Source organism: Xiphophorus hellerii, chromosome 5 (genome assembly GCF_003331165.1).
Source record: "Xiphophorus hellerii strain 12219 chromosome 5, Xiphophorus_hellerii-4.1, whole genome shotgun sequence".
NCBI lineage: Eukaryota > Metazoa > Chordata > Actinopteri > Cyprinodontiformes > Poeciliidae > Xiphophorus > Xiphophorus hellerii.
This window is the reverse complement of record NC_045676.1, coordinates 16,749,507-16,776,210: the sequence shown is the minus strand read 5'-3', so window position 1 is coordinate 16,776,210 and position 26,704 is coordinate 16,749,507. Positions and strand designations below refer to the sequence as shown.

Here is a 26,704-nt window from a genome sequence, read left to right as displayed (position 1 = left end):
ACATTGTCACTTCCCTCCAAAACCAATCAAGTAAATCAATCCTTAAATATATTTCAGTCTCAAGAAAAATTTAAACTGCATATATAAAAACTTGTAAAATAGCTTTAAAAATTATAAAGATGAATATGAATGAAAAATAAAAGTTAAATGTGCCATGCATGCAAAATATATCTTCCTCCGCATTATTACAGACATGAAATTTACATACATTGCATGAAAAGATGCAGCATGTAATGTTTTTAACGGATTAAATCAAGCTAAACTTTTATTTAATTAGGTTAGTTCAGATTACCAAAATAATTTGAAAGGCTACCCAGGAAGGAAGATGTCTATACTGCAAAAGCTAGATTATAGTTTGAACATGGACTGAGAAACAAATAGCTTAATTTTTGGAAATATGTATTGGTCTGATGAAACTTGATCTGCAGTTTAAGAGAAATACACATAAACTTCTAAAGTTGAGGATAGTAAAAAAACTGAAAACAAAAGAAGGAATAGCTCATTTTTTATCAATATGCAAATGGGAAAAAATAGTTATCCTACTCTAAAGGTTTATTCTAATTTAATGTCTAACAGGGAGAAAGAATAGATTGAGTCTGTTAATGGAGTCTATGTAAACATCAGGTTTTAACTGTATATGCAAAACCTAATACCTAACCTTAATAGTAATACAAAAAAACAGAAGAAATTATGTGATGTTTCAATAAAATCAGTTAAATTATTCTATTTTTTACAAATAAGATTTTTCAAACAATTATTTGATATGTCAGGCTTTACAGAGTTAACAAAAACACCGGAAACAAATGAAGTTTTTAAATATATTTTACTTTTACGAACATATTCTCACAAGTACCAGCATTTAAGGTGCACACACTTTACAGTAACGTGGATCAGAGCTACTTTAAGGGAGCTTGTATCAGGCAGGATGTTTAGTTGAACTATTTTAGTTTCTAAAGCTGGTTTCTCTGAGGTGCTATAAGCAAACATGCAAACAACCTGTATATTTCTAGCTGCTGAGTTTAACAGTTTTAAAGCTTGAACAAGGAACATTACTTGTACAGAGATCACAGAGAAGAACATCTTTACTGTGTTACTACAGAGCATCTCTAGATAAACTAGCAGGATAAATTTAACAACTAACAACTAACATCTTTGAACTGCAATGCAAACCCGTAGTGATGTTCAAGCACGAAACAAGATACAATCAAATGTACGTATAACAGTTAGCTAACGTGCTAATCTCTAACTGAAACAATTATTTTTTCCTTCGTCTGCTTTTGCGATGCATTGTGATAATGGACCAGACGTTTACTATGGTGTGCAAATGGAGCAAGATGTCTGCGGGTCTTCTGCCTCTCTGAACGTTTGGGGCAGCAGCCCAGCACAACGTTCATTTGGCCTTCTGTGCCTTCTGTGCAGATTTGGTGATTTTACCACTTGTAGGGGCTTTCTTTTCCACGCCTTTTATCACTCCCACCGCCACCGTTTGACGCATGTCTCGGACAGCAAAACGGCCTGAGGAATAGAAAAATCTCTGATATAAACTTTATCTATTCTCAGAAAAGTAAAAAACTAAGATTTTTGATTAATTTTTTCCTGAAGGCAAGTATTTTTACTATACGAGGTGCAATCCCTTGTAAAAGTATTCATGCATCTTGGATGTTTTCATATTTTGCTTTCATATTGCTCTTGATTAATGTTAACCTGTATATTTATTAGGTCATCCATGTCCTGCAATTGTGTGCCATTTGCAACATTTTCATGAGCAATGTTCAAAGCCAAGAATGCTATTCTATATCCTGAGACTGCTTCAGACCTTTCCACAACCCTGTCCCTGACCTGCCTGACATATTTATCTTGTTAGGTTTGTAATTGCAACATGATGAGTAGTAGAGCACTTCACAGGGTGAAGGCACTGTACTGTAGCACTAGACAGACATTATATTGCAGGCTGGGACACTCACCAAGCGGTGGGTACTCAGAGAAGCTCTCCACACACATAGGCTTGCCTGGGATCATATCCACAATGGCAGCATCTCCAGATTTGAGAAACTTCGGGTTATCCTCCAGCTTCTTTCCAGAGCGGCGGTCTATCTTTTCCTTCAGCTCTGCAAACTTGCAAGCGATATGTGCAGTGTGGCAGTCGAGCACAGGGGCATAGCCAGCACTGATTTGACCAGGGTGGTTCAGGATAATCACCTATGAAAAATGTAATAGCTTTGTAAAATACTGAATTTGGAAAAATAGCAGCAAACAAAAAGCAAGAGCTTGGCAACAAATAAAATAGAATTAATTTTAAAAAAAACAGTAGCCTATATTAGTCAAGTCTTGGCTGTCCTTTTTTAAAGCCCTTTTACAAATTTTCTCAACTTTCAATTTACTTTAAAAATGAAAGATTTTGTCTCCAACTAATAAGTTACTAAAAGAACGGGCTTGTTCAAATCGATGGATATTTACCATTTAACTACATTTGTCTCTGGAGTATTCCTTCAAGTTGAACTAAAAGATGGACACCCAGTTCTCAGTTTGGACACCCAGTTTTCCAGTTTCTGGGTAACAATAATAATCACAGTCATTACTAGGGAACAGACCTGGGAGGTGAAGCCAGCTGCCTCTTGTGGTGGGTCGTTCCTGCTGTCTCCAGCCACATTACCTCGGCGAATATCCTTCACAGAGACGTTCTTGACATTAAAGCCCACATTGTCTCCAGGTAGCGCCTCACTCAGGGCCTCATGGTGCATCTCCACTGACTTGACTTCAGTGGTCACATTGACGGGAGCAAAAGTCACCACCATACCAGGTTTCAGGATTCCTGTTTCTACTCGACCCACAGGCACAGTACCAATACCTGATGGAGAGGCAGAGAAGCAACCAGACGTTATGTGAACCTGGTGTCTAAATGTAAGCTGAAAAGCTATTCTTAAACATGTGGAACAGTCAAGGCCCATGGGAACTTACTCAAAACCTAATTTGTTTCTGCCCTCCTTTCCTAAACCACTTGATAAATGAGGCCTTTATATTTTACAAATATGTTCTTAAAAATCTAAATCACGAAACTGCAAGATCAACTCACCTCCAATTTTGTAAACGTCCTGCAGAGGCAGACGAAGAGGCTTGTCAGTGGGTCGGGTTGGAGGCTGGATGGCATCAAGAGCCTCCAGCAGAGTGGTGCCTGAGGCACTTCCATCTTTACGATTGATCTTCCAGCCTTTGAACCAGGTCATCTGTAAGAGATCATTGTTACTTTCATGTCAAAGCTGGGAAGAAAACAATAGCTTTTGGTGCCAAGTTTTCTTCTACTTTTACATGTGTCCCTGGTCCAACACATCTGAATCAAATGGCTGAATTACCTCATCAATATGCAGTCAGGTTCTCTAAAGTCCTGTTCATGATTTTATCATGTGACTCGGGTGTGTTGAAGCAGAGACACGTCTAAAAGTTGTAGGAGCTTGACACCCGTGCTTTGCAACAGATGGAACCCATTCAAAAGATCTGCGTCTCTGATTCTTCAAGCCTTTTTCAGAATGTTAAACACCCATGACAGTACAACTGAAAAAAGGTAGAATAATTATAGCTTATAGTAAGTGTTTTTCCAGAAGACCTCCCGTCAAACTCACATTAGGACTGGGCTCCAACATGTTGTCTCCATTCCAGCCTGAGATGGGTACAAAAGCCACGGTGTCGGGATTGTACCCAATCTTCTTGATGTAAGTACTGACTTCCTTCACAATCTCTTCATAGCGCTTCTGGCTGTAGTTGGGCTCAGTTGAATCCATCTTGTTGACACCTACGATGAGCTGCTTCACTCCCAGAGTGTAGGCAAGTAAGGCATGCTCACGAGTCTGCCCGTTCTTTGAGATGCCAGCTTCAAACTCGCCCACACCCGCAGCCACAATCAACACAGCACAGTCAGCCTGAAAGAGATAAAGAAATGAGAACTTCAGGGAGGAACTGAAAATTTACTTTATTTTTTTACTTATTTATTTTATTTCTACCTGGGATGTCCCAGTGATCATGTTCTTGATGAAGTCTCTGTGTCCCGGAGCGTCAATGATGGTGACATAATACTTGCTTGTCTCAAACTTCCAGAGAGAGATGTCAATGGTGATTCCACGTTCACGCTCTGCCTTGAGTTTGTCCAAAACCCACGCATATTTAAAGGATCCTTTTCCCATCTAAGAAAAGGATTGTCGGGACAAGCAAGTGTTAAGGACAAAGTTTCATGTGACAAGCAGTTGCTTGTCACATGAAACTTTGTGACAAGCAGTTGCTCATGAACTTTGTCCTTAACACTTCAATCCACTTTTCTGATGCTTCAACCAGAAAACTCAAAAAGTAGCTTTAACCGGGCTCCTCTGAAATGAGCCGTTGGAAAATTACAATGCAGAAAATCCTAAAAATATTCTATTTAAATCATACCTCTGCAGCTTCCTTCTCAAACTTCTCAATCGTTCTTTTGTCGATGCCCCCACACTTGTAGATGAGGTGGCCTGTGGTGGTGGACTTCCCCGAGTCCACATGTCCTATAACCACAATGTTAATGTGGAGCTTCTCCTTCCCCATACTGGCTCAGCCTAGAAGACGCTGAACAATAGAAACAAACAAAACATGTCAGAATTAACAACATGCAGCCCAGAAAGCATACAGTCTCAACAGTAAGACAATGCTGATCAAAAACCACTGAACTTTAATTTGTACTCCACACTTTAGTTAATTAAATTGATCTGATCAAGCCAATGCCTCCTCCCTCAATTTACGGTTAGATACACTGCAATGCAGATCTAGATATTGAACTTTGCCACATATTGTATCATTCTGTGCATCATTTACTTTAATTTAATTAAACAAGAAAATCCTGAAACGAAAACTCAACAGAAATTCACCCATAGCCATTAAAGTAAGCAAAGTAAATAAATTACCTTTACATATCAAATTTGATTCTTCTTAACTTTACTGAATGGAATATTGCTGACATGCTGCTATCTTGCAACATTGCATATTGAAGAAAATGATCAACTACATTTAATCACAATTTAATAATGTGCCACAAAACAAAGCAAAAATAAAAAAAATCAGCTTTCATTTTTTAAGAAAAATTAATAATCAAAGCAGTTTATTTTTATTACCCTTTTGACACTAGATATGTCACATTAATAATTACAAAATCACTCTACTATATGTAACCTCTAGATAATTTGATTTCATATTTATCATTTTTTGTATTTTCTTTTTCATTTAACATAAACCACCTTGCAGAAGTGAACTCATCCCTTTCTTATATTTTGGTACCTAACAATAAATTTTTATGTATTTTATTATAATAATATGCAGACCCGTTCAATAAGTTAAAATATTATTCAAAAGCTAATTTATTTTAGAAACTCAATTTACAAAGTGAAACACTTTATATAGGGTGATAGGCATAGACAGATTTTTTTAATCCTTTCTTTTTGTTATTTTGATGATTTTCCACTTACAGGCAATTAGAACACAACATTTGAGATTATAATATTACATCAGACCAATAAAAAAAACATTCTTTAATGCAGACATGCAGGCTTAAAAAAAAGTTAATTTAATACCTGCCTAAAGTTGTTCAAAGGTATTTTTAATTTTATACCTATTAAAAGCATTTGTCTGTTTTATTTATGGGTGCAGAGCCAAAAATTTCCCTCCAGCGATATCAGTGATTTGTTAGGGGCCACTCAATTATTTATAAATTTAAGTTTCTACTCGTGTAGAAGTTGAAAGCTTATTTTTCTTATCTTGTAAATGCATAATGCTTCTGCCACCGTGTTTTACATGGATAGTGTGAACACCAAACATAGTGATGAAGTATTAATAATGAAAATGTTGGCCTTTTCTGACCAGTACACCTTCTTCCACATGTTTGCTATGTCTTTTACTGTATGTTGCTTCTACCAAACTGTAAAAATGACTTATTGTAGTTTTCAACAACATCTTTCTTTGGGCTACTTTCAAATAAAAGTCAGATTTGTAGTGTGCACAACAATGGCCACCTTAGATGATTTTATGGTTAAGGCTCTCCCTGCCACTGTACCCTTTTTTGTCCATGTATCACTTTATTTTCTTTTAACAATTACTGCTTTGAGGTGGTCAATTTGTCACAAAAAAATACAATAAGACACATTAACGTGTGTGGTTTTACTGTGACAAAATGTACAAGTGGGTGTGAGCATTATTGTTAAATATTGTAACTAATTCTTATTTAGCTTTCTCAAGTTTGTTTCCCACTTGTTGGAAGGATCAAACTAAATAAAATGCAAATACAAATGGTGGAAAGATATAATGGGTTGTGCATGAGCATTTAGCGCACAATGCACTAGCATACTACAAGGGAGAATTTAGAAAACAACACGGAATACAGCTGGTTGTAGAAATAAATTTAATCTCCAGAACCTTTTCTTATTAAATGAATCAAAAAAAAGTTGAAGTGTAATGGCGGCCACCAATTCATATGACGAGTCACCGTGGAACACGAACATATTTCACAAAAATACCTTAAATAGGTTTACATTAGGAATATAAACGCACGAAATTTAAAACCCATGCCACTAAATAATTATTTGGAGACATTACCTTACCGTTGGCTTACTTTTCTCCGATGTGATGAACTAAGCTAACAGTTAGCACACGATTTTTTTTTTTTCAAAAGGCCTTTAGCGCTACTCCTACAGGGCGCATGCGCATTTCTGAGTTTCATACTTGCTGTAACTGGTTGAGGAACCGGAAAACATCAATTCTGTGTTTTTATCAACATGTCTGATGTCAAAAAAAAATGTATAATAATAGTAACAGGTTATGTATGTCTATATGTTCCACGATAATTCGTAATTTGAGATGGCAACGCAAGCTATCACAGCTATTATTGATGGATAGATAAATAAAACAAAAATAATACAGTGTTGACTTCAAAACAGTGTGGACTTGATAGCATAGAGCGCAGTGCTGATGCAATACTGCAGAGGTGAGGGCGTTAAGGCATGTTTGGGTCTGCATGTCTCAGCATCTTCCCAGACAGTTACACTGCACTGTTTATTCTAATGTGACATCAGCATGATGGGCGAAGAAGAAGCATCATCCCCGCACAACTTCCATTAAAAAAATATTCTCAATTGAAACTGCGCCACTCAGGCCTAACCAGCCCTAGAAAACCCCTTTGCACTATTTATGGCATCAAATTACAACAGGCATCACAGACACTCCACATTCAGATGCAGACTTGCTATGGATGTTCTCCTAACACGTCCCCGAAGTCAGCAGGCTTTAAAATGGAGCATGAAAAAAAACGGAATAAAATGTGCGTTGTTTGTATAGGAGTCGTTCAGGAAGCCGTTACCGAACCTACCTTCGCCTGCAAGGTGTGCTCACTGGTTCACAGTAGGGATGAAACAGAAGATGCTGCCTTTTGTGCTGTCCTGGGACTGACGCAGACAAGGTACTGCTGTGGAGACTGCCGTCAAATGCGTCATATACTGAAACTGCGAGGCTCAGCCACTAGATGGAGCCCTGCTGCCTCTCTGCACAATTAGGTGGCGAAAAGGTACACTGTTTTCAGTAATAAATTACTTTTTTCAGTCTGATTGATTGTTGGGCTTTTATATATAACCTATATAACCTAATTAATGTGAGACATTTGTAAATTTAATCGATGCATTATTGGTGCATTTAATTCTCCCCTTCTTCTAGACTTGAATGTTTTATGGTGTTTGAAATCAATCTGAGATACTGTGTGTTTATATTTTTGCCTTCATAATTATTAAGTCCACCATGATTATTCACTACTGTCTTTTTTGATTTACAGGTAGGCCTATCTTAATGCTGCTTACCAGAATGAACTATAGATTTGGACATAACCCTTTATATAACGATTACAAACAATTCTCTGTGAAAACTGGTATTTAGTACAGAGGTATTATGTTGTATTCATGTTCAAGAAAACTCTGTCATCAGGAAGTTTGCAAATTTGGCTTCTGTCCAAAAAATAATCACTGATACACTGGACAAGAAGACTAAGTCACAAAAGGTCAATTCTTTTTGTAGAGAGATTTATTCACACGTATAACTGCAAAGTTGTGCATAACACAAAATCACTTATGAAAGATATGCAGCATCTTTCAGCATAACCTCAGTAAACTCCTCAAGAAGGAAAATCTGCTCTGTCCTTTCTTAGTGGATTGTTGCGTCTTCAGCTCAGTCTGTCCATGTGAACAGGTATACTCCTTAATCACCTCCACTTCTCCCTTAATAGAAATAAGGTTTGATCTAACCCTATTTCTTTCTATATCTACAATAATCATCTTTGTTTTGTTCAGATTTAAGATGATTGATCCCTTACTGTGACACATAATCGGCCCATTAGTACTTTGTCCATCTCTGATACACCTAACAACTGCAGAGTCATCTGAGTATTTCTGCAGATGACAGGACTCTAACATGTACCAAAAGTCTGAAGTAAACAAAGTGAAAAAGAATGAGAGGACAGTTCCCTCTGGCCAACAAATTGATCAACAAATTGACCAACAAATAGTGTCAATAAAGAATCTGGAAAGTACTGTCAAAACGAAAATGAGAGCCCACACTCAAACAATGTAGATGAACAAAAGGCTGCAATTACAGCAAACAGGAACCCCTTAATACCCTGGGGAAGCCACGGACTTTTCACTTTATGCCACAACACAGTAATTCAGGAAAAGATAATCCCCAAACAAGCATTGGGGTTATTTCTCTACAGTGCGTGGATGCTTTTTAACTGTCCACAATGTCTGAATTAAACATCCTTTTTTCTTAAGGAAGTACTAAGTTTTTCTGAGAAACTTTTGGTTTAAAAAAAAAAAAAACTGCACCGCTCAGTGTAATTAATACAAATTATGTATTTTTTATTCAAATATGACTTATTTAATTTTACTACTGAAATGAATTCATTTTATGATTTTCTGAGATGTCAGATGTCAGTTATCATAACACAAATAACTGTTGAGATTAATAAAAGCAATCAAACTAAAAGAAAGTAAGGATTTTTAAAACCAACATGAAGAAGAACCCCTAACAGGTTTATTTTAAATAAACAGACTGTATACTTAAATATTCGCCCAGGGCAAAAAAGTGCAGTCTCTGTGTAAAGTCGTTTACTGAGGCCGCTGGCAGGTGGCAGCCTTGTTCCTCTAGTTAGATTATTAAACCATTGAGATGGACTCAACCTCAGATTAGAGTTTGCCTTGCACGGTCAGATGTTTTAGACATCAGTGATTTTCTACAAAAAGGGAGGAGACAACAGACAGCGCATGCACTTCATCGACTTCAGGAAATAAGCATAAAAAGCAAGGGAATAAAATGTATATTTGTAGTTTTATTTCACAGATATATTTACGTAAATGTTTATTATATAGATTGTGTGGCATTTCGTTTGTTCTTATAAAAAATATTGTCTTACCCCTTTGTCGCACAAAAATTGCGTCATTGATCACGCTCACTCAGCTGTCCCGTCACACCGCAGAATCAGGAAAATAATACATTTCCCATTATATTCGAGTTTAATGTGTCGTCATGAACATAGAGCCTTTTTGTTTGGTGTGAGAAGACATTGTTTTAAGGTAATACACTTTGCTGACTTCTTTCCTGAAAGGAAAATGCATCTGTTTCAGTAGGGCTCCTTATATCTGATGCTTATCCTCACTTATCCTCGCGTTTTTTCGTAGATAGGCTCATTCTCAGCTGTAGGCATGCATTTTTAATGCCAAGATCTGTAATAGTATTTGTATCTCCAGTCCAGCCTGTTTTGGTAACGCTATTATTCATCGCATGATTGAGAAGTTGTGTCAATTTCACTTCCCGTTTTAATATGTTCTGCACATTGTATCTTATTCCTAGGACTTTTTCTTTTTTCGCTGGGTCAATGAAGCCCATCAGAGATGCTCAGCTGGGGGCTTTCACCTTCTTTGCCTCAGCTCTTCCTCATGATGTTTGTGGTAGCAATGGCCTCCCTCTGACGCCCAACTCCATTAAAATCCTGGGGCGTTTCCAGATCCTTAAGACCGTCACTCATCCCAGACTGTGTCAGTATGTGGACATTTCCAGAGGGAAACATGGTATGGCTGTTAATCCTGTTAGTTGTATGATATATTTTGTTCTACTGGTAACGGGCTTTAATGTACTGCGTTTACTGCAAGCGTGTTACAAAAATGTACTGCAAAGCTTGGTGAGAAATCCCAGTAGATTTCTTAAGAAGACTTGTTTATTTTTAGTTTATTGCAAAGGTTTGAACTCCCGAAATATCCTAATATGCTAAGAAAAACTCTGAAACACTGTGTTTTAAAAGACAAATGTTTTTAATATTTACTAAATGATCAACTAATTTTAGTGCTGCAAGTTAAGCAGCAACAACAACAACAAAAAAGAAAAAATAGATGCATATGTATCACCAATTTTTTTTTTGTCTTGGTGCATAGAACGGCTGATTGTTGTTGCAGAGCACTATTCAAGGAATGTGGGTGATTTCAGGCAAGAGCAAACAGCGAGGTAAGTTATGATCTAAATTCTCATTTGGGATTTCGACTAGACCATTATAAAACATGAGTGTGCTTTAAACCAAATCATTATGCTGTAACTCTGGATGTATGTTTACGGTTTCTTCTATGGTTGAAGTTTATTGAACATCTACACCAGTCTGTCAGTGTGTTGCAGCCTGTCAACAGTTTTTCTCTATAAGGGCCACTGTTAGTGGTGTACTGTCTCTGTAGAGTTACTGTGGACCTCTTGACTGCATTTCTGGTTAATGCTGTCTGTGCACTGACTCGCAGTGTATTTATTGAGATTAAATTACATATCGGTAGAATGTATGTAATAATTGTGTGACTTCTATAGGTAGTTGGTTGCACAGAATTGTTTTGGGGCATGAACATTGTATGTTCTTTTCCTTCATCTTCACAATTTGTGCTGATTTGTGTTGGTCTATCACATAAAATCCCAGTCAAGATTTGTGATAGTAACATGACAAAATGGGAAAAAGTTTAATGAGTATATATTCCTATCAATTTTGTAAGGTAGATACAAAGTAGATACTGTAGCATGCATTAACTTTGTCAGCTGTTTATATTGTGGTATTGCTAAAAATATGTCTGCAAAGCCTTGACACACAAATGTTCCAACTCTCACTTTTTATTGAATTTGTGTTAGTCCAGAAAAGGTACTCCAAGTTTCCTATGAGGTTCTTGAAGGTCTGGACTTCATGAACAAACATGGCTTGGTGCACAGAGCCCTCAGTCCAAACAATGTACTCTTGGATTGCAAGGTACTGTTTGTAACAATGTTTTTACTCCTGTTAAAAGACAAGTAAATCTGTGCTTTAATATGACTTTTTGGAATCCTGCTGCCGAATAGTCACGAATAAGAATGCAATTATTTCCAAATATTTAAAACTAAACTGAATTATTGCATTTGTTATTTTAAAAATATACCATATTAAGATTTAATATGTATTTATATTACCTTATTTTCAAATGACCAAATCAAAACTATGAAATCTGTTGGGTTTTTATATCAGTTAAATAGCAATTCTGTTTCTTTAGGAGTCAGGTTGTAAATTTTAAATAAATAGTAATGGAAATATCTACAAACTCTCATTTTGTGATGAATTTTGTTTTTTAAGGGCAATGTCAAACTGGCAAAATTTGGCCTTTACCACATGACTGATCATGGGGCGGATGTTGATTTTCCCATTGGGTAAGTCGTTTCCTCTTTAATTTTCCCAGGTAGCTATGAGACAGAGGTCAGAGCTACAATTCTGTCTCTCTGGTTTCATTCCAACCAAACTTCAAGAAGCGTAACGTACAGGATGATAAGTGTGAGCTGATGTGCTGTGTCATATCGACTCCAGCAACCCATCTTACCTTGCTCCAGAGGTGATTGCCCTGGGCTGCTTCAACCCCAGTGATCCGTCACATAGTGAAACTCCATTGCCCTCAGGACCCAAGTCGGATGTCTGGTCACTTGGAATCTTACTCTTTGAACTATGTGCAGTAAGAATCCCTCCTAAACTCCCTGAAATATTTAGTTATTTTTTTCAACTGGACTTTTCCTAAATTCCAGCTGTTCGAATAATGATTAGTTTCTAATCTGATGATGTTAATCAATTATAGGGAAGAAGAGTCTTGCAGAACATTGAAATAAGTGACAAACTGAAGTTCATTTTAACCTTGGGTGAGTAAAAAGGATTTAATTAACTTGAGTGTAAAGCACTGGCCTTTTAAACTCAACTGGGCTGAATATGAGACATCTGTTTTTGCCAGGTTGCATGGATGATATTGTCACTGTCCTTGCTGAGGAACATGGATGTTTAGAAATCATTAAGGTACGCCTGAGAAACACTCCGTCTCTGCACCTACACAATTAGACAACTATTTAATATTACTGGTTACTGTTAACAATAGTTTGTTACTTTTGAGATAAGTAGAAAGCATGTGTACGTACCGCTATAGACATAGAAATTATGTGAAGGCTGGATTTTAATCCGTAGGTTTCTTATTTTACAAATTGATAACAAGTTTTAGTTCTAGTTTTATTCATAAGAGTTTCAGTTTTTAATACTTGTATATGTGTTAAAGGCCATGTCTGCAATGGCCTTTTCCTATCCTCTGTGGTGAGAGGATGGTGACATCCTTTCACCACAGGATGTCAGTCAAGACACAAAACTGAGGCTTAGTTGTTGATCTTGAAACAAGGATACAATATGTATCCCTGTTTCATACCAGATTTTAGGAGCCATTTTTTAGTATATGTAATGAAATAAAATTATATAACACATAAGTTTTTAGATGTAATCATCCTTATTCTGTAGAATTAAAGAAACCTTCTGGACTGATCAATCCTATTTAAATGTGCTTAATTACCAAAGGCATTTATACATATTTACTGTCTTGATGTATTGAAAATGCAACCTTTTGAGAGAACTTAAATGGGGAAAGTAGCTGATCATCACATTTATGACGTGTTCACAGGAGCTGCCTGAGAATGTTGTTGAATTATTAAGGAAGTGTTTGACCTTTCTTCCATCCAAAAGGTAAATATAGTGTTTGCTACAGATTTCCCCCACGTTTATTCACACTGCTGGTGAAAATATGTTCTGTATATTATGTTATTATTTGATGATTAACTTTAGCCACACTTTCCTCAATGTATTGAAGAACTCTGTAGGATATAAAGTATAGATATGCAAAACTCAACTAGCGTGAGTAACTTTCTGCCTCTCACCACAGGATCTCAGTCAAGACACAAAACTGTGGCTTAGTTGTTGACCTTGTTTATTGAAGTTTAGTGAAAATTACAATCAGGTACTTTGGAATCGCAAAGGAAATCAAATAAATTCAAGATTATCTAAATTTAATTTAATCAAGCATATGTCCCAAACCTTTTACTATTTCTTTTTTAATAAGTTCATTTGATAAGTGTATCAAATTGCAGTTGGTTTTTGTGTTTATGGTCCGAAAACAATTGTACTGCATCCAATATAAACAAGGGTTTAAAAAAACTGATTTTCAGTCGTATACTGATTTTACAGTATACGACTGTATACTGTAAAATATACAGTCGTATACTGTATATCAAGGGAAGATTGACCGATTTTGATTTCTGGCTGATTCTATTGGTACATCTCCATTTTTGTCCCTTTACTCCGTGTGTGGATGTGTGTATGAATGGGTGAATGTAGTGTAAAGAGTTTTGCAATCCTTAGACTTGATAAAGTGTGATACAAATGCAGGCCTTTTACCATTTAACCCTTTTCTGCATTTTGTAACCTGAAGGCCAACTCCTGCTGAGCTGCTTAGAGACCCTGTTTTTGATGGCATTTCCTGCCACTATTCACCCTTCCAGAAGCCTGTCAGTTTGTTTTCATCTTCGTTGCGCTGTGCACACCTAGAGCTCCCAGATGACATCAGTGATCTTTGCAAAGGTCTCCTTCAAATATTACCTGATCTTTAGTTTGATTAAATATCTCTTTTTCTAGACCTGAAACAGCAGGACAAAACATTAAAGCTATGTTTTGACCTACTGTTTCTACCTACAAGTACTTGAGCTTTTGTCTGTGTGTAATCCTAGATGATGATGAGGATTACTTGTCAGAGCGCGGCATAGATGAGGTGTACCACCTATGGTGCCTCGCGGGTGGAGACCTGGAGAAGGAGCTTACCAACAAGGAAATCATCCAGTCTAAGCCGCCAATCTGCACATTGCCCAAGTACATCACATCCACACAGACATGCACTGAATCACATGGGGGTTGTCTGAATATATGCACATATTTAATCATGTTATGGCCTATTTAGAATGCTATATCTGCATGCTCTTATATTTTCTTTTAGGTTTGTCTTGGAGGATGGGGAGTCATTTGGCCAAGGGAGAGATCGAAGCTTCCTGCTTGATGACACCACAGTGATGCTGTCTCTGTGCCAACTCAGAAATGTAAGGCGGTTGCAGCACCAGTCTCATTATCCACACTGAACAGACATTTGCATTGGAATGAACAGAGGGTGCCAACCAAAAAACTTGCTGCTGCTTAAAATTGATAGATTAAATATTGGATAAAATATTCAACACAGACAGGTCAAATGCCTTCTGGACAAAAGTTTGGTGATCAGATGAGACAAAGATTGAAATGTTTGGCCACAGTGACAGGAAGGATGTTAGGAGGAGTAAAGGTAAGGTGGTGGCGGCAGTATGCTAATTGTTGGTTTTGCTGCTTGCAGGGCTACCTACAAATTAGTCAACTTTATGTTAAATAAACAGACAGCCATTTGAAACCTGGAAAGGGTTGACTGTTGCAACAGATCAATTATCCTAAGCATGAACAAAAACTTGGTTGGAATGGATAAAGCAGGCAAACCTCAAACTACTGAAATAGTGCTAGCCTCAACCCTATTCAAAATGTGTTGACTATAATCTAGTGGTAACTTCGCAACAGGAAACCAACCATAAATAAACTAAACCATAAAAAGATTCAGACGATTGCTGATGACGGGCCTTATGAATATACTCGAGACTTTTTTCTGTTAAAATTAGTGATGAATCCACAATAAATTCAAACATGTCCATCCATTTTTTTACTTCACTAAAACTATTCATATAGTTATGTAGTTAGTTATATAACACTGAAAAGAATTCCCTCAAACTGATCCTTGAAGGGCCAAAATAAAAAAATAAAATAACAATCACAGTCACTCAATATTTAAAATGAGCAATTCAGTTACAGTTACATTAGATTGTAATATATAATTATTTTGCAGATTTTCAATTTTACAAAAGGTATGTTTTCATTTTAGTGTCCATATTATCTATATGTACAGATTATTAAACTGTGCCAAACTGAAGATCAGTGGGCCCTTTACTTTAAGCATAAATGAGAGGCAAACACGTGTATGTCGAATTCGACGTTTTGCTTCATTGACTCTTATCGCAGATTATAGAGTTGAAATCAGGACATGAAAAAGAATATCTTTTTTTTTTTTTGGTCTAGAGACTGAAGGATGTTGCTGGAGAAGCCTATTACCCTCTGCTGGAAGATGAGTAAGCCTCCTCCATTCTAAGACCTTTCCCATCTTCCAAGTCACTATTTTTTAACATTATCTTGTCATTCCTTTTGGCACCAGTAATGTCATGTCCCTATCCACCTTCCTCCTGCAGACAGTCGAGTTTGCCGCAGTCTAACAGCAGCAATGAGCTGTCGGCCACTGTCACGCTGCCACTCATCATCCGCGAGAGAGACACAGAGTACCAGCTCATCCGCATCATCCTATTTGACAGGTTGCTCAAGGTTAGGGCAGCATATGTACTTGTGTACATCAGCATTACACACTCAGAATCCACACCTGTGGTAGAATACACAAGCATAATGTTCTCAACTTCAATCTGCAGTATATTTCATTGGTATTTTATGTGAAAGAGAAACACAGAATATATCATAATTATGAAGGGGAAGGACAACCACATGGTTTGTAAAATACTTTTTGTTCAAAAATCTATAGTAGTAAATGCACCACCACCTTGAAACATGGAGGTAGCAGCAACATGCTGTGAGGATGCATTTCGTCATCATAGATGCGAAAACTGGTCAGAGTTGGTTGGAAGTTTGATGGAGCTAAACACTGAGGAAATCTGGAAGAAAACCTGTTGGAGGATACACATTAACCTGTTAGATGTTCACCTTCCAACAACCCTAAATATACGGCCAGAGTTACATCAAAGCATACTCCTGTGTCAAGTTCGAGACCTTAATTCCACCGAGAATTGACGTCAATACTTCAAAGTTGATGTTTGTAGCTGCTTTTCGTTCTGTCTGACAGAACTTGAACCAGTTTGCAGGGAGAATGAGCAACAACTCCATCATTAAGATGTCCAAAGGTAGTAGAGACAAGACGTGCAGTTTTAATTATAAAATTATAGTGAAAGCCATGTCTACAAAATATTGATTCAGAGAGGCTGAATACAAATGCACACCATAGTTTCAGATTTTAATTTGTAAAAGATTTTTAAAAGGATGCATTTTTTTTCTTTCCCTTTCCCCCAATTTCACAATTATTGCACTGGCCCTTTTGATGCAAGTGGTGTCAAGGCTAGTTATTAGATTTAGGGGACAATTAAATTTTTGCGGAGGACCAGTTTGTTTTGGATAGTTTATTCCTTTAATCAATGAAATCGCCATTGAAAATTTCTTTGTATATTTACTCTGTGATACTTTATATGTTTTGTCTTCAGGGCTATCCATACAAAAAGAACCTTATGTGGAAAGAGGCCAGAGTGGATATTCCTCCTCTGGTTAGAGGGCTGGCTTGGGCTGCTTTGCTGGGCATTGAGGTACAAAACCTAAAGCAACTAAATTTAAATGAGAAAAGGTGCATTGGTTCATCTGTTCTTTGTATTTTTTTTTGCATAGGGTGACATTCAAGCTAAGTATGACAGCATTGACAAGGATACTCCCATACCAACTGACAGACAGGTAGGCTGAAGAATAAAAGCTAACAACTGAGTCAGTTTACTTTTTTCAAAGGTTTGTTATTTCATGCTGAAGTTGTTTATTTTTATGTTTTCTTTTTTTTTTTTTGTGCAGATTGAGGTGGATATCCCACGCTGCCACCAGTATGACGAGCTGCTGTCATCTCCTCAAGGTCACATCAAGTTCAGGCGTGTGTTAAAAGCCTGGGTGGTCTCCCATCCCGACCTGGTCTACTGGCAGGGTCAGTTACTCCCCATTCATCTTCTTTTTTTGAATCTGTAGCCTCTTTTTTTTCTCTCTCTTTTTTTTTCCTTTTATTATCCTGGTAACACCCATAAGTGAACACTAGATGGCGATTATGCCTTGTTTTAGAAACAATATTTTTTTGGCCACAGGTGCTTTAGTTTGACCTTTAATTTTTTTGATGCACTTTCCATTTCAGGTTTGGATTCACTTTGTGCTCCATTCTTATATTTGAACTTCAATAACGAAGGTGAGGATCTCAGTTTGAACTTTCCAGCTTGGATGCACAGATCATCAGTTTCATTTTAATTGGGTTTTTTAATCTTTTATTTAAGGCCTCTTTTTTTCAAGGTTTGCCGAACATGTAACTTACACCTTTAATAATTTCAAGGACAATTGAGGGAATTCAATAATCTAGACAGACCTCAAAAATATACAAACAGTCTCAAATTTACAGATACACCATGAACAATGTTTGCTTAAAATTCCTTCTCCAAGTTTCAGAGAAATCAGATGCCTTGTGTAGACCCCAACTAGATCTGGTTGTAACTCTGACTCACAATAAATTTGACTAATCTTCATTAGCAAAAGTGTAGTTCAGTTATGTTACCTCACTTTTACTCCTCCAAACCGACTTCTTGTCATTGTGATCACAAAGACTAAATCTCGATCTCAATAAAACCATTTTTTTCAAGGATTATTTAGCCTGTCCATGTGGGCGGCTGAACGTATCATTTGGCCCCAAAGATCTCCGTGTTGAAGCAGAAGCTTTTATATTTGTTGGCACCTTCATGTTGATGTTAAACCGGCTTCACTGTGAATGACAACACTGATGTTTCAGCAGTTTCTAGTCTATGATGGGGTGAACAGAGGTCAGATGGACATAGTTTGGTGCAACTGCTTTAATCACTGTAAATCCCAGTTTGTTTGGTTGAACCTAAAAATAAAGCATAAACAATTCAAATGAAAAGCCCAAAATTATTTCTGACTGATACATCTTCATGTAAATGCCAAGTGTTTATTTCTGCATTCAATTTGTATATATGTTGTTCTCTCTATAGCATTAGCATATGCCTGCATGTCTGCCTTCATCCCAAAGTACCTGTACAATTTTTTCCTGAAGGACAACTCCCATGTCATCCAAGGTAAGATAATTAAAGAAGAAACCTTCGTTTTGTGTCCGAGTAAAATTTCTTGGTTAAAAGAAAAGTCAATCATGTTTCTTCCAAATGTTGCAGTGTACATTTGTGAAAGCATCCTTTCACTATAGGCTTCCTTTCTCAGTGCTTTTAAGCTTGTTTTATCATCTGCCACTGCAGGTTGAGTTTTAATGATTAAACGCAGTCAGAGGCTTTAAGTTTAGAAACAAATTATCATAGGCTGACAGGGTGTCAGCCTGTCACCCTAATATTGATTAAATCTGGGCTCAGTGTTGCTTCTAAACTGTGAAAACTAATTTCAGTCTGTCTTAATGGAGTCTGCAGCTGAGCCACATCATTTAGAAATATGGAAACAAATGAAACTGCAAATGCCTGCAGAGAAATATGATAATCAATTCCTGCGTGGCTGATAAAGAGATGCCTTGCACACCTCTGAATCTCTGTCAGGAATGAGACTGTTATTGTATCATTTGAATAGGTGCTATGCAGAGGTGCCTAATGTTTGTTTGTGGGGGAAAACTACTTTAATTCAACGTTTGAGGATCAGATGTCCAAATGGAATGTTTAGACTCCCCCCTCCCCAAAAGAAAATAACTCACATTATTTTTTAAGTGTTAATTTTGCCATTTCTAACTAAAATAGTGCATTGGTCATTTTTGTCCCTTTGCCATTTTTTTTTATTTTTTGTACCCAATATTTCCGGGGATGCAACTTACCTATCGACCAAATGACGTTATTTTCCAACTATGCATCGATTCGTAAACGTTACTCTAACATTGAGTTAATACATTTATACCCAAATAATGAAAGTATGTATTTTATCTATCATAGTCTACTGTTAGGATGTTGTTTGGTGACTCTAGTGAACAATGTATATTAGCAAAGGGGTTATCAGAATGAGCTCACATTTTTGGCTTAAATAGGAATCAGAACCATAATTAGTCACATATTATCTGGATTTCTGTAGGGTCCATTTGACTAATGAATTGTGTAATATTATTATGCTGTAGCAAATTTGCAAGGCCCATTTAGGTCAACAAACATTACTGAAGGACCAGATTTATCACAGGAAACCAGCAATAAAATTTGTTCCAAGAACTGGAGATCTTATAACTACAAGAAGATGAATATCAAAAAGTTCCTACTCTATTGTTTACTACGAGCTACATGGATGTGACAGGGACCTTGGTACATGGCTTATTGAAGCTTTATTGAAGCTTTTCTGAAACACAAATTTACCTACAGAAGTAGTTTTTTTGTGAATAATCTAGACCATACATTAAAATCATAATGTACTGTAGGTTTTAATGTATACATTAAACCATACATTTTAATGTATGATTTTTGCAGAAACCCTGTACAATGTTGTAGCACTTTACATATTTAGCAGAAAAATACCAGAATATTTACACAAAGTTGTAAGCAAATAAGATACAATTAAATTAGAAATGTATAATAATAATTTCTGGATGTTATATAATTATATCTGGCTGGTCATATTGACCTTTCATAATTTTTGTACTTTTTGCAGTATTCAGTAAATGTACTGAATACTGCAAGATTCAGTATTTTTCCTGAGTCTTGCAATAACCTAGCACTATATAATAAAATATTTCATGTAACATATTGTGGTAAAATACTATACTAAATACATAAATACATTTATATAGTTTATGTGAGAAAATAAATGCAAATAAGTTCAAGCATTTGTAGGATTTGCACATTTTTATAGCCTGGTAAAAACCAGCCCTTTGCTGTTCTTTTTGCTTTGCACAGAAGGCCTGAACCCTTGGCCATTGAGAAAGATTGCTTTCTCGAAGTTTCAAATTTTACCCAGTCGATAACGTTTGGACGTAATGTTTGCAACAGGCCAGTTCAGCACTATGAAACTGATTGGAAATTGCCTCTACTTTTATACAACCATCCCCTTCTGCTAAGAGAGAAGTGCCAATCCATATGAGGCAGCTATTTCAACATTTGGAAGCGTGACCAACTTGGACTGAATGGCTTTGTTCAGTCCCACTGCTGCTATTGCCAGCTACACGCAGACTACAAGTCAAAAACTGCTGAAAATTGACCTAATCTTTCACAACTAATCGTTCTGTTCACTGATTGGCCTGGTCGAAATTAAGTCAGAGAAATTGAGCGCAATGAGAGAAATCCCAGATGGTGCACTGAAGGTAGATGAGAATTGAGCGAAATTGAGTAAGGAAGGCAATGGCCAGGCTAACATTTTTATGATTATTTTCATAACTTATCAAAGTATTTTACTTGCAGCCATAAAACATCCATTTATTTTTCTTGACGATTAACAATGGCACATTAATTTGCAAAGGGGTGAATTGATTCATAGCTATCAAAGCCACATTCATTGTGTGTTTTTGAGTACATGTTATAGAATAGATTTTTTTCCTGACCTTTTCGCTCTTTTGCTTTTGTTCCAGAGTACTTGACTGTTTTCTCCCAGATGATTGCCTTTCATGACCCAGAGCTAAGCAACCATCTAAATGAGATTGGCTTCATTCCAGATGTAAGTTGCACAGGATGAAAGTGTCCTGTCAGACTGATGACAACAGGCTCCAGTGCAGGACATGCTCAGATAACGTTCGTCTTACATTGCAAGTTTTACTTCAATTCAGAGACAGAAGAAAATTATTTTTGCTCCTTGCCAAGGGCAAAGAAACCTCCTTGGATGGCTGGGTATATCTCTTCATTGCCACTGACACATTTTGTTCCACATCCTTCCTTCCTGAATTTGTGGTCACAGTCAAGTTCTCCCCATAGTCCACAGCTAGTAATTTATACAGCGGCTCATGTCTTCCAGGCACACTTAATGACTGCCTTCTGCTGGACTTAGCTTATTTTTTTCACTATGGGCCAATTCCTGATGCCCTTTGCCTTCCTCCTTACAGCTTTGCTCAGTGACAAGGTTAAAGTCTGTGCCACCTGTCTGTGAATTTAGTTGTGTGCTGATGAATGTGTGTCATCTGTGGAGCAGCCTCTGAAACATCACCAGTTGGATAGTGAAATATCAGAGCCTGCAGCTTCCTTCTGAGTTTTCGACGCTGCAGCTCCTGAGTAGTGCATTTAAAACACAGAATTACTATTGGTAATTGGATTTACTGCAATTAAATTTAGTTTCTTGATAAATGTCCTGCATAGCCTTTGGATTGTAAAAAAACATTACGTAAAATTACCTCATTTTAACCATATTTAAACAAATGACTACTTTATTTAAAACAGAAAAAAAATCCCACAGCTGTTTAAGTAATATAGTATTGTTGTTGTGATGGACCGGCGAACTGTCCAGGGTGAACCCCACCTCTCAGCCGTTGACCACTGGAGATAGGCACCGGCACACCTCGCGACCCCACTATGGTTAAGAGTGTAAGATAATGCATGGATGGATATTGTTAACTAGATTTGAAATGTAATCTACAATGTTTAAGCATCATTTTTATTGTTACATAAATTTAAGCAAAGCTAGAAGTGCAAGCAGTTGTGAAAGAGGTCCAGTCACTCTTTAGCAACTCTATCCTTACCACTTCCTGTCTGATGTACTAAAATCCCCACAACAAGGTGTAGTGGCTTCCATTGACTTTCGATGAGGTCAATTTATTGGGTCATTGCAAAAAACTTTTTTTGCCAGTTTGCCACGAAAATGCAAAAAGATGATCTGAATTGCACAAAAGTAATCCTGACTTAACACCATAGGCATTAATTAGAGTGACAGCTGGTCTTATTTTAGTTAGAAAAAGACTCTGTTCTTAGCAGTTCTAAATACTTGCTACCAGTTTATTTTATTTCTTTATAAGTAAGGGAATGTAGGACCTTAATTCAGCCAGCTGAGCTGCAGTGCTGATCAGCAGGCTGTGGAGCTGACTTATTTATTCTCCATACAGCCAGAGAAAATCTCCTGTGCCACTTTTTATGGAATCTCATGAAAATATATTTAACCTACAGGATCGCGATGGTGGGGAATTTTAGCAGTTTTGAAAATGTAACTTTTAAAAACTTTGATATACCTTGATGTTTATAACCAGCCTATGCCTTGGTCAGAGCAGCAGTTAATCACCCTCACAAAAAAGTTACTGTTTTTTTGATGGATTTTAAGCCTTTGAAGTCCTGCCAACTTTGGCTGTGTTTCTGTTTCAGTTTTAGGTCTGGATAATGCTAAATAATCTGTGTGGATACAGTTGTCATGCACGTCAGACCATGTAATTAGACGAGAGACATTAAATCCACTTAACTTTCACTTAGCAAATACTCCATCAGCCCCAACAAAGCCAAAGAATAAATGCAAAACACTGTTTTCCAATGGGTACTATGTAGAGACATTTTGAAACAGTAGGTACTACAAGTTTTGGAGTTTGTCATTAAAAAGTCACAAAATTGAAAAAGGCAGTTTTATCATGTTTTATTTTTATTCAGAAGATGATATCTTAAAGTGAACATTTTAACTACGAAGTACCCTGAATTTGGATATTCAAGTTGCAAGTCTACAATTTTTTGGCAACAACAAAGCAAACATCCAATATGTCTGCCTTGCATGAAAACGTTTAGCTAAAACCGAATAAACAACAAACTCTGTACTTGCACTTTTCAGATTCCTAACTTGTTCTCCCTTAGTGAATAGATGCTAAAGCATCTAATTTTTCAGTGACACAGAAACTCATTATGGACCTTTGGTAAGTTTCCAGTGCTCTTTTTTCAGCATGGTTAGCAATCAGATTACATATAGTCTGTGGTTTAATTCAGGCTGTTTCAATTTAGTGCTATCTCCTCTCCAGAGTATACAATTTGCACCTCCACTAATTCAATCTGGTTGAACCAGAGGTTCTGTGACTAGGGATGATACTGGGAGTGCAGTAATGCTCTGGTTCATCACTATTTCAGACACCAGAGGTCCTTATTATTGAATAGCTACCAGCTCCTGCACAATCACAGGTCAATTACCTTTCTGAGACGAGCTATAGTTTTTCTCTAACTGATCCAACAGGCTAAATGGGTGCCCCATTGGTTTAAGGAGGAAATACTGCCTTTCTGTGTGAGCAGGTGTCTTTTTATGCTCAGCTGAGAATAAGAGGAAGGATGTCGGAACTGGCATAGGGACATTTATTGTTTGCTTATTTTTTATTTTATTTTTATTTTATTCCCCAGTTCTGCCTAAGAAACAAACTAATCTTGTATTTTCAGCAGATTTGTAATCTGCCTCTAAGTCAGGGGTATCTCTTTAAATTGTTATTGATGTGAATGTGAAGTCCGGTATTATGTGATTTTGTGAAGTCCAGATTACTAAATTCTAATAACGTCCTAATATAACCAGTCTTTCCATCTCTTTCTGTTTTTTTCCATCACAGCTTTATGCTATTCCCTGGTTCCTCACGATGTTTACACGTAAGTTGCATTTTGTTGTGGTTGTTCCTAGTACCTAATTGCATTTTTCAGGGCCAATTTTTTAGGAATTTCTTGAGATATTATCTCTAGATGTTGTTAATCTAGAAAAACATCTAGAGAAATATGAGATCCACTCATCACTGCCTGTATTTTTTCTATTATAGTTTATATTCACATTTACGTGTAGATGTGTCCTTATTTCATTGGATTGTAATTAAATAACTTAATGTTCAAATATACTGTATGTCTGACAAATGAGCTGATTGTCACATTTCTACCAAACATCAAGATCTTAAATGGAAACTCCCGTCCCAGGCTGAGCTGTCAAAATAAACAGTAAAATATATTTAATTAGATCATCCAGTTTCATGTTTGTAAACTACTACCTTTTATGTGCTTCTATTGATTCCAGTTAATAGCTCCATGTTTACATCTGTTACACTTTTTTTCTGTTTTGAGAAGGTCATGTATGTTTATTTCATGCTCTTATCTTTACACACTTTAAAGCATAACCATGATCAAACCAACCAACATTTTTTACAAGTAAAAATAACATAAATAGAACAACTATTTGAATAACTTTCACGTTTAGTTTGGATGCATACATAGAATTTAACAATAGTGATTTCTCTGAACTGACCCATCAGCCTTGGAATGGTCAATGTAATTGCCCGTACGTTCTCTGTTCTTGGTAGTATAACTCCATTTTCAATTAATTAGACACATGCTCTTACATGTGAGGGTGCAGAGTTTAGTTTGTTTCCTTTTTGTCCCAAATCCTCCCACAGAGCCAGTCAGTGCCCCGTATTCAGGTGTGCTTTTCTGACTGCTAATGTCCTCAGTCCAATATAAAACAAGGTTGGAGGCCCTGCTTCCTTTCACAAACAGACACACTACCTGTCACTCACACCCACCAGTCTATTCAGTTGACTGCTAATGTGTTGGGACCCTCTGAAGCGTTCTCTCAGCCCACTGCACCACTGTGGGATTCTGCCTCCATATAGACAAAAAAAAAATCTGAATTGTATAAACAGGAGCACCAAGTCAGAGTCATGTTTATGCATGTCAAGAGAGGAGACGTGTTACATTTAGGAGCAAAGAAAGTCATATGATTGAAATAATAATTGCAGAGGGACATGGTATCAGGATGTGGTTTTATTTGGTCTGAAAAGAGTTGGCTCATAATGAGAGTTCTTGTTCTAAACCTCCTGAGCCTGCTGATGTTCTTCCAGTCATTTTTTTTTGTAACATCGCCCACCTAAACCTTTTCCCAGCTGCCTCCTACACCAAATATGCTTCCAGGCATTGCTCAGTTTTGCCTTGTAAGCTTGTAGTTTTAATCCACAGAGACAAATTTATTCCGTACTTCTTCACTTACTGGGTAATTGTCCACCTCTGTAATTGTTTATATAGCGCAGGAACAACTAAATCTCATTAAAAAAATTTTAAAAAAAAAAATCCAGACACTATACGGTATTTGTAACACATTTCCCCTGTTGTATTTGTTTTTCCACCTGGCATGCAGACGTGTTTCCTCTGCACAAAATCTTCCACCTGTGGGACACGTTGCTGCTGGGAAGCTCCTCGTTCCCCTTTTGTATTGGCGTTGCCATACTGCAGCAGCTCAGGGACCGTCTATTGGCTAATGGCTTTAATGAATGCATCCTGCTCTTCTCTGACCTGCCAGGTAAGAATGTTAGCCAGTACTTTGCTGTTTCTCTCTTTTCAGTTCCATTTCAGATTTTAGTATAACAAAAATACTGACCGACAGTAGCCATTATCCTCACAGGGCTCCTATACAGTCTGCAAAAGTACAGAATTTGGTTGAGGTATTTTCTAATAAAAGTATGGGAAATCCTCCATCCATTCACCAACCCATTCATTTTGTTGGAATTTACAGCCTCATTGCAGTATTGCCATAAATTAGTTTTCTAGCTTTGCATTACTTTTTAAACTTTAAATTAAGAAGGATTGAGCTCTCTGGAAAATTGAGTGGGGAACAGTATCGACATTTCACCTGAATTATATGTATGAACCTGTATATTTCATACTCTTGGCACATTTGAGTTTAAAGTAATCTCTTAATTTTACTTACAGGAGGTAATAATGTTTTGGAGCAACCCAACCAGAATTTTGACTCGAATCTAATATGATTGAACGCCCTTGTCTTTCAAATTGCCTTAATGTCTTCAGGTAGTTGTCTGTTTCCTGCAAACACCTTGAACGCCCCTGTCTTTCAAATTAGTTGTCAAGGTAGTTGTCTGTTTCATGTAAAAATGCCTTGCTTGAATGAAATATTATTTTACACATATATTAAGGGTTTGAATAATAATGTGCTTAATTGCTATATACCACTGTGGTGGGAATTATTTACATTCTTAAAATGAATGTTTTATGCAGTTCAAAGGAAATTCTGCCAAATGCTTAGGAAATGCATGTAAACCTCTGAATTTGAAAGCATTAACAAGAATTCTGATGTAATGTAGACATCTACATCTGCTAAACCCAAAATTCGCACTGACCCAAAACAAGAGAAGTTGGTTCTGACTTAACTTCAGACAGTGGGAAAAAAGATGCAAAGATGCATCTCTATGCATTCACTGTGTGTAAACGTCCGGTTTCAACTGGAGATCGAAAGAGGTTCCCACAAGTGTTAGAACATAAAAAGACTTTTGCTAAAAAGGTCCTTTTTTTTGGTAACTTAAACTAATAAAACAAGCTTCTGGTATAATGTTCATTAATCGTAAAGCAGACTGATTATAAATAAAATGTGCTCTCAAGGAAAAATATCACTGGATATCTCAAGATATGGTTTGGCTTGTGTTCTGCTGTGGGTCTCCTTCACTGGCTCTGATGATGGATGCATTTAATTTAAAGAAAGGTGAAGTCAAAAGATTGC

General features: G+C 36.9%; 2 protein-coding genes across 4 annotated transcripts in view; one reads left to right on the top strand and one right to left on the bottom strand.

Annotated features, from left to right (window-relative positions):
- Positions 1-804: 804 nt before the first annotated feature.
- On the bottom strand, positions 805-7,525 carry LOC116719987 (elongation factor 1-alpha 1). The gene is made up of 8 exons (XM_032562915.1): positions 7,370-7,525; positions 4,420-4,584; positions 3,996-4,175; positions 3,618-3,914; positions 3,074-3,224; positions 2,592-2,848; positions 1,965-2,199; positions 805-1,515 (listed from the first exon to the last, which is right to left on the bottom strand). Exons 2-8 carry the CDS (start codon positions 4,561-4,563, stop codon positions 1,391-1,393), a joined length of 1,389 nt encoding a protein of 462 aa, XP_032418806.1. The 5' UTR covers positions 4,564-4,584; positions 7,370-7,525; the 3' UTR covers positions 805-1,390.
- A 1,955-nt stretch (positions 7,526-9,480) lies between these two features.
- tbck (TBC1 domain containing kinase) overlaps positions 9,481-26,704 on the top strand; it is a 32,958-nt gene continuing 15,734 nt past the window's right edge. Inside the window, exons 1-22 of one of the 3 annotated variants that reach the window (XM_032563852.1) lie at positions 9,481-9,614; positions 9,892-10,109; positions 10,470-10,539; positions 11,197-11,311; positions 11,669-11,742; positions 11,897-12,038; positions 12,159-12,219; positions 12,309-12,370; positions 13,017-13,078; positions 13,821-13,969; positions 14,116-14,254; positions 14,379-14,478; positions 15,530-15,579; positions 15,697-15,826; positions 16,768-16,866; positions 16,946-17,008; positions 17,120-17,246; positions 17,448-17,498; positions 18,310-18,393; positions 20,853-20,938; positions 23,769-23,805; positions 25,331-25,492. In XM_032563852.1, the coding sequence (XP_032419743.1) occupies positions 9,917-10,109; positions 10,470-10,539; positions 11,197-11,311; positions 11,669-11,742; positions 11,897-12,038; positions 12,159-12,219; positions 12,309-12,370; positions 13,017-13,078; positions 13,821-13,969; positions 14,116-14,254; positions 14,379-14,478; positions 15,530-15,579; positions 15,697-15,826; positions 16,768-16,866; positions 16,946-17,008; positions 17,120-17,246; positions 17,448-17,498; positions 18,310-18,393; positions 20,853-20,938; positions 23,769-23,805; positions 25,331-25,492 (2,056 nt within the window). In that variant the 5' untranslated portion in view covers positions 9,481-9,614; positions 9,892-9,916. Of the gene's footprint in view, positions 9,615-9,663; positions 9,803-9,891; positions 10,110-10,469; positions 10,540-11,196; positions 11,312-11,668; positions 11,743-11,896; positions 12,039-12,158; positions 12,220-12,308; positions 12,371-13,016; positions 13,079-13,820; positions 13,970-14,115; positions 14,255-14,378; positions 14,479-15,529; positions 15,580-15,696; positions 15,827-16,767; positions 16,867-16,945; positions 17,009-17,119; positions 17,247-17,447; positions 17,499-18,309; positions 18,394-20,852; positions 20,939-23,768; positions 23,806-25,330; positions 25,493-26,704 lie in introns of those variants that run through there. The other 2 variants (XM_032563853.1, XM_032563854.1) reach the window with 2 other exon arrangements.

What these genes read in the sequence shown, in the direction of transcription:
- LOC116719987 (XM_032562915.1), bottom strand. Translation starts at nt 4,563, where the DNA reads ATGGGGAAGGAGAAGCTCCACATTAACATTGTGGTTATAGGACATGTG. An exon ending in TTGAGAAGGAAGCTGCAGAG is followed by an intron (nt 4,176 to 4,419) that starts GTATGATTTAAA and finishes TCCTTTTCTTAG; the next exon opens with ATGGGAAAAGGATCCTTTAA. An exon ending in CAGCTGGCTTCACCTCCCAG is followed by an intron (nt 2,200 to 2,591) that starts GTCTGTTCCCTA and finishes CATTTTTCATAG; the next exon opens with GTGATTATCCTGAACCACCC.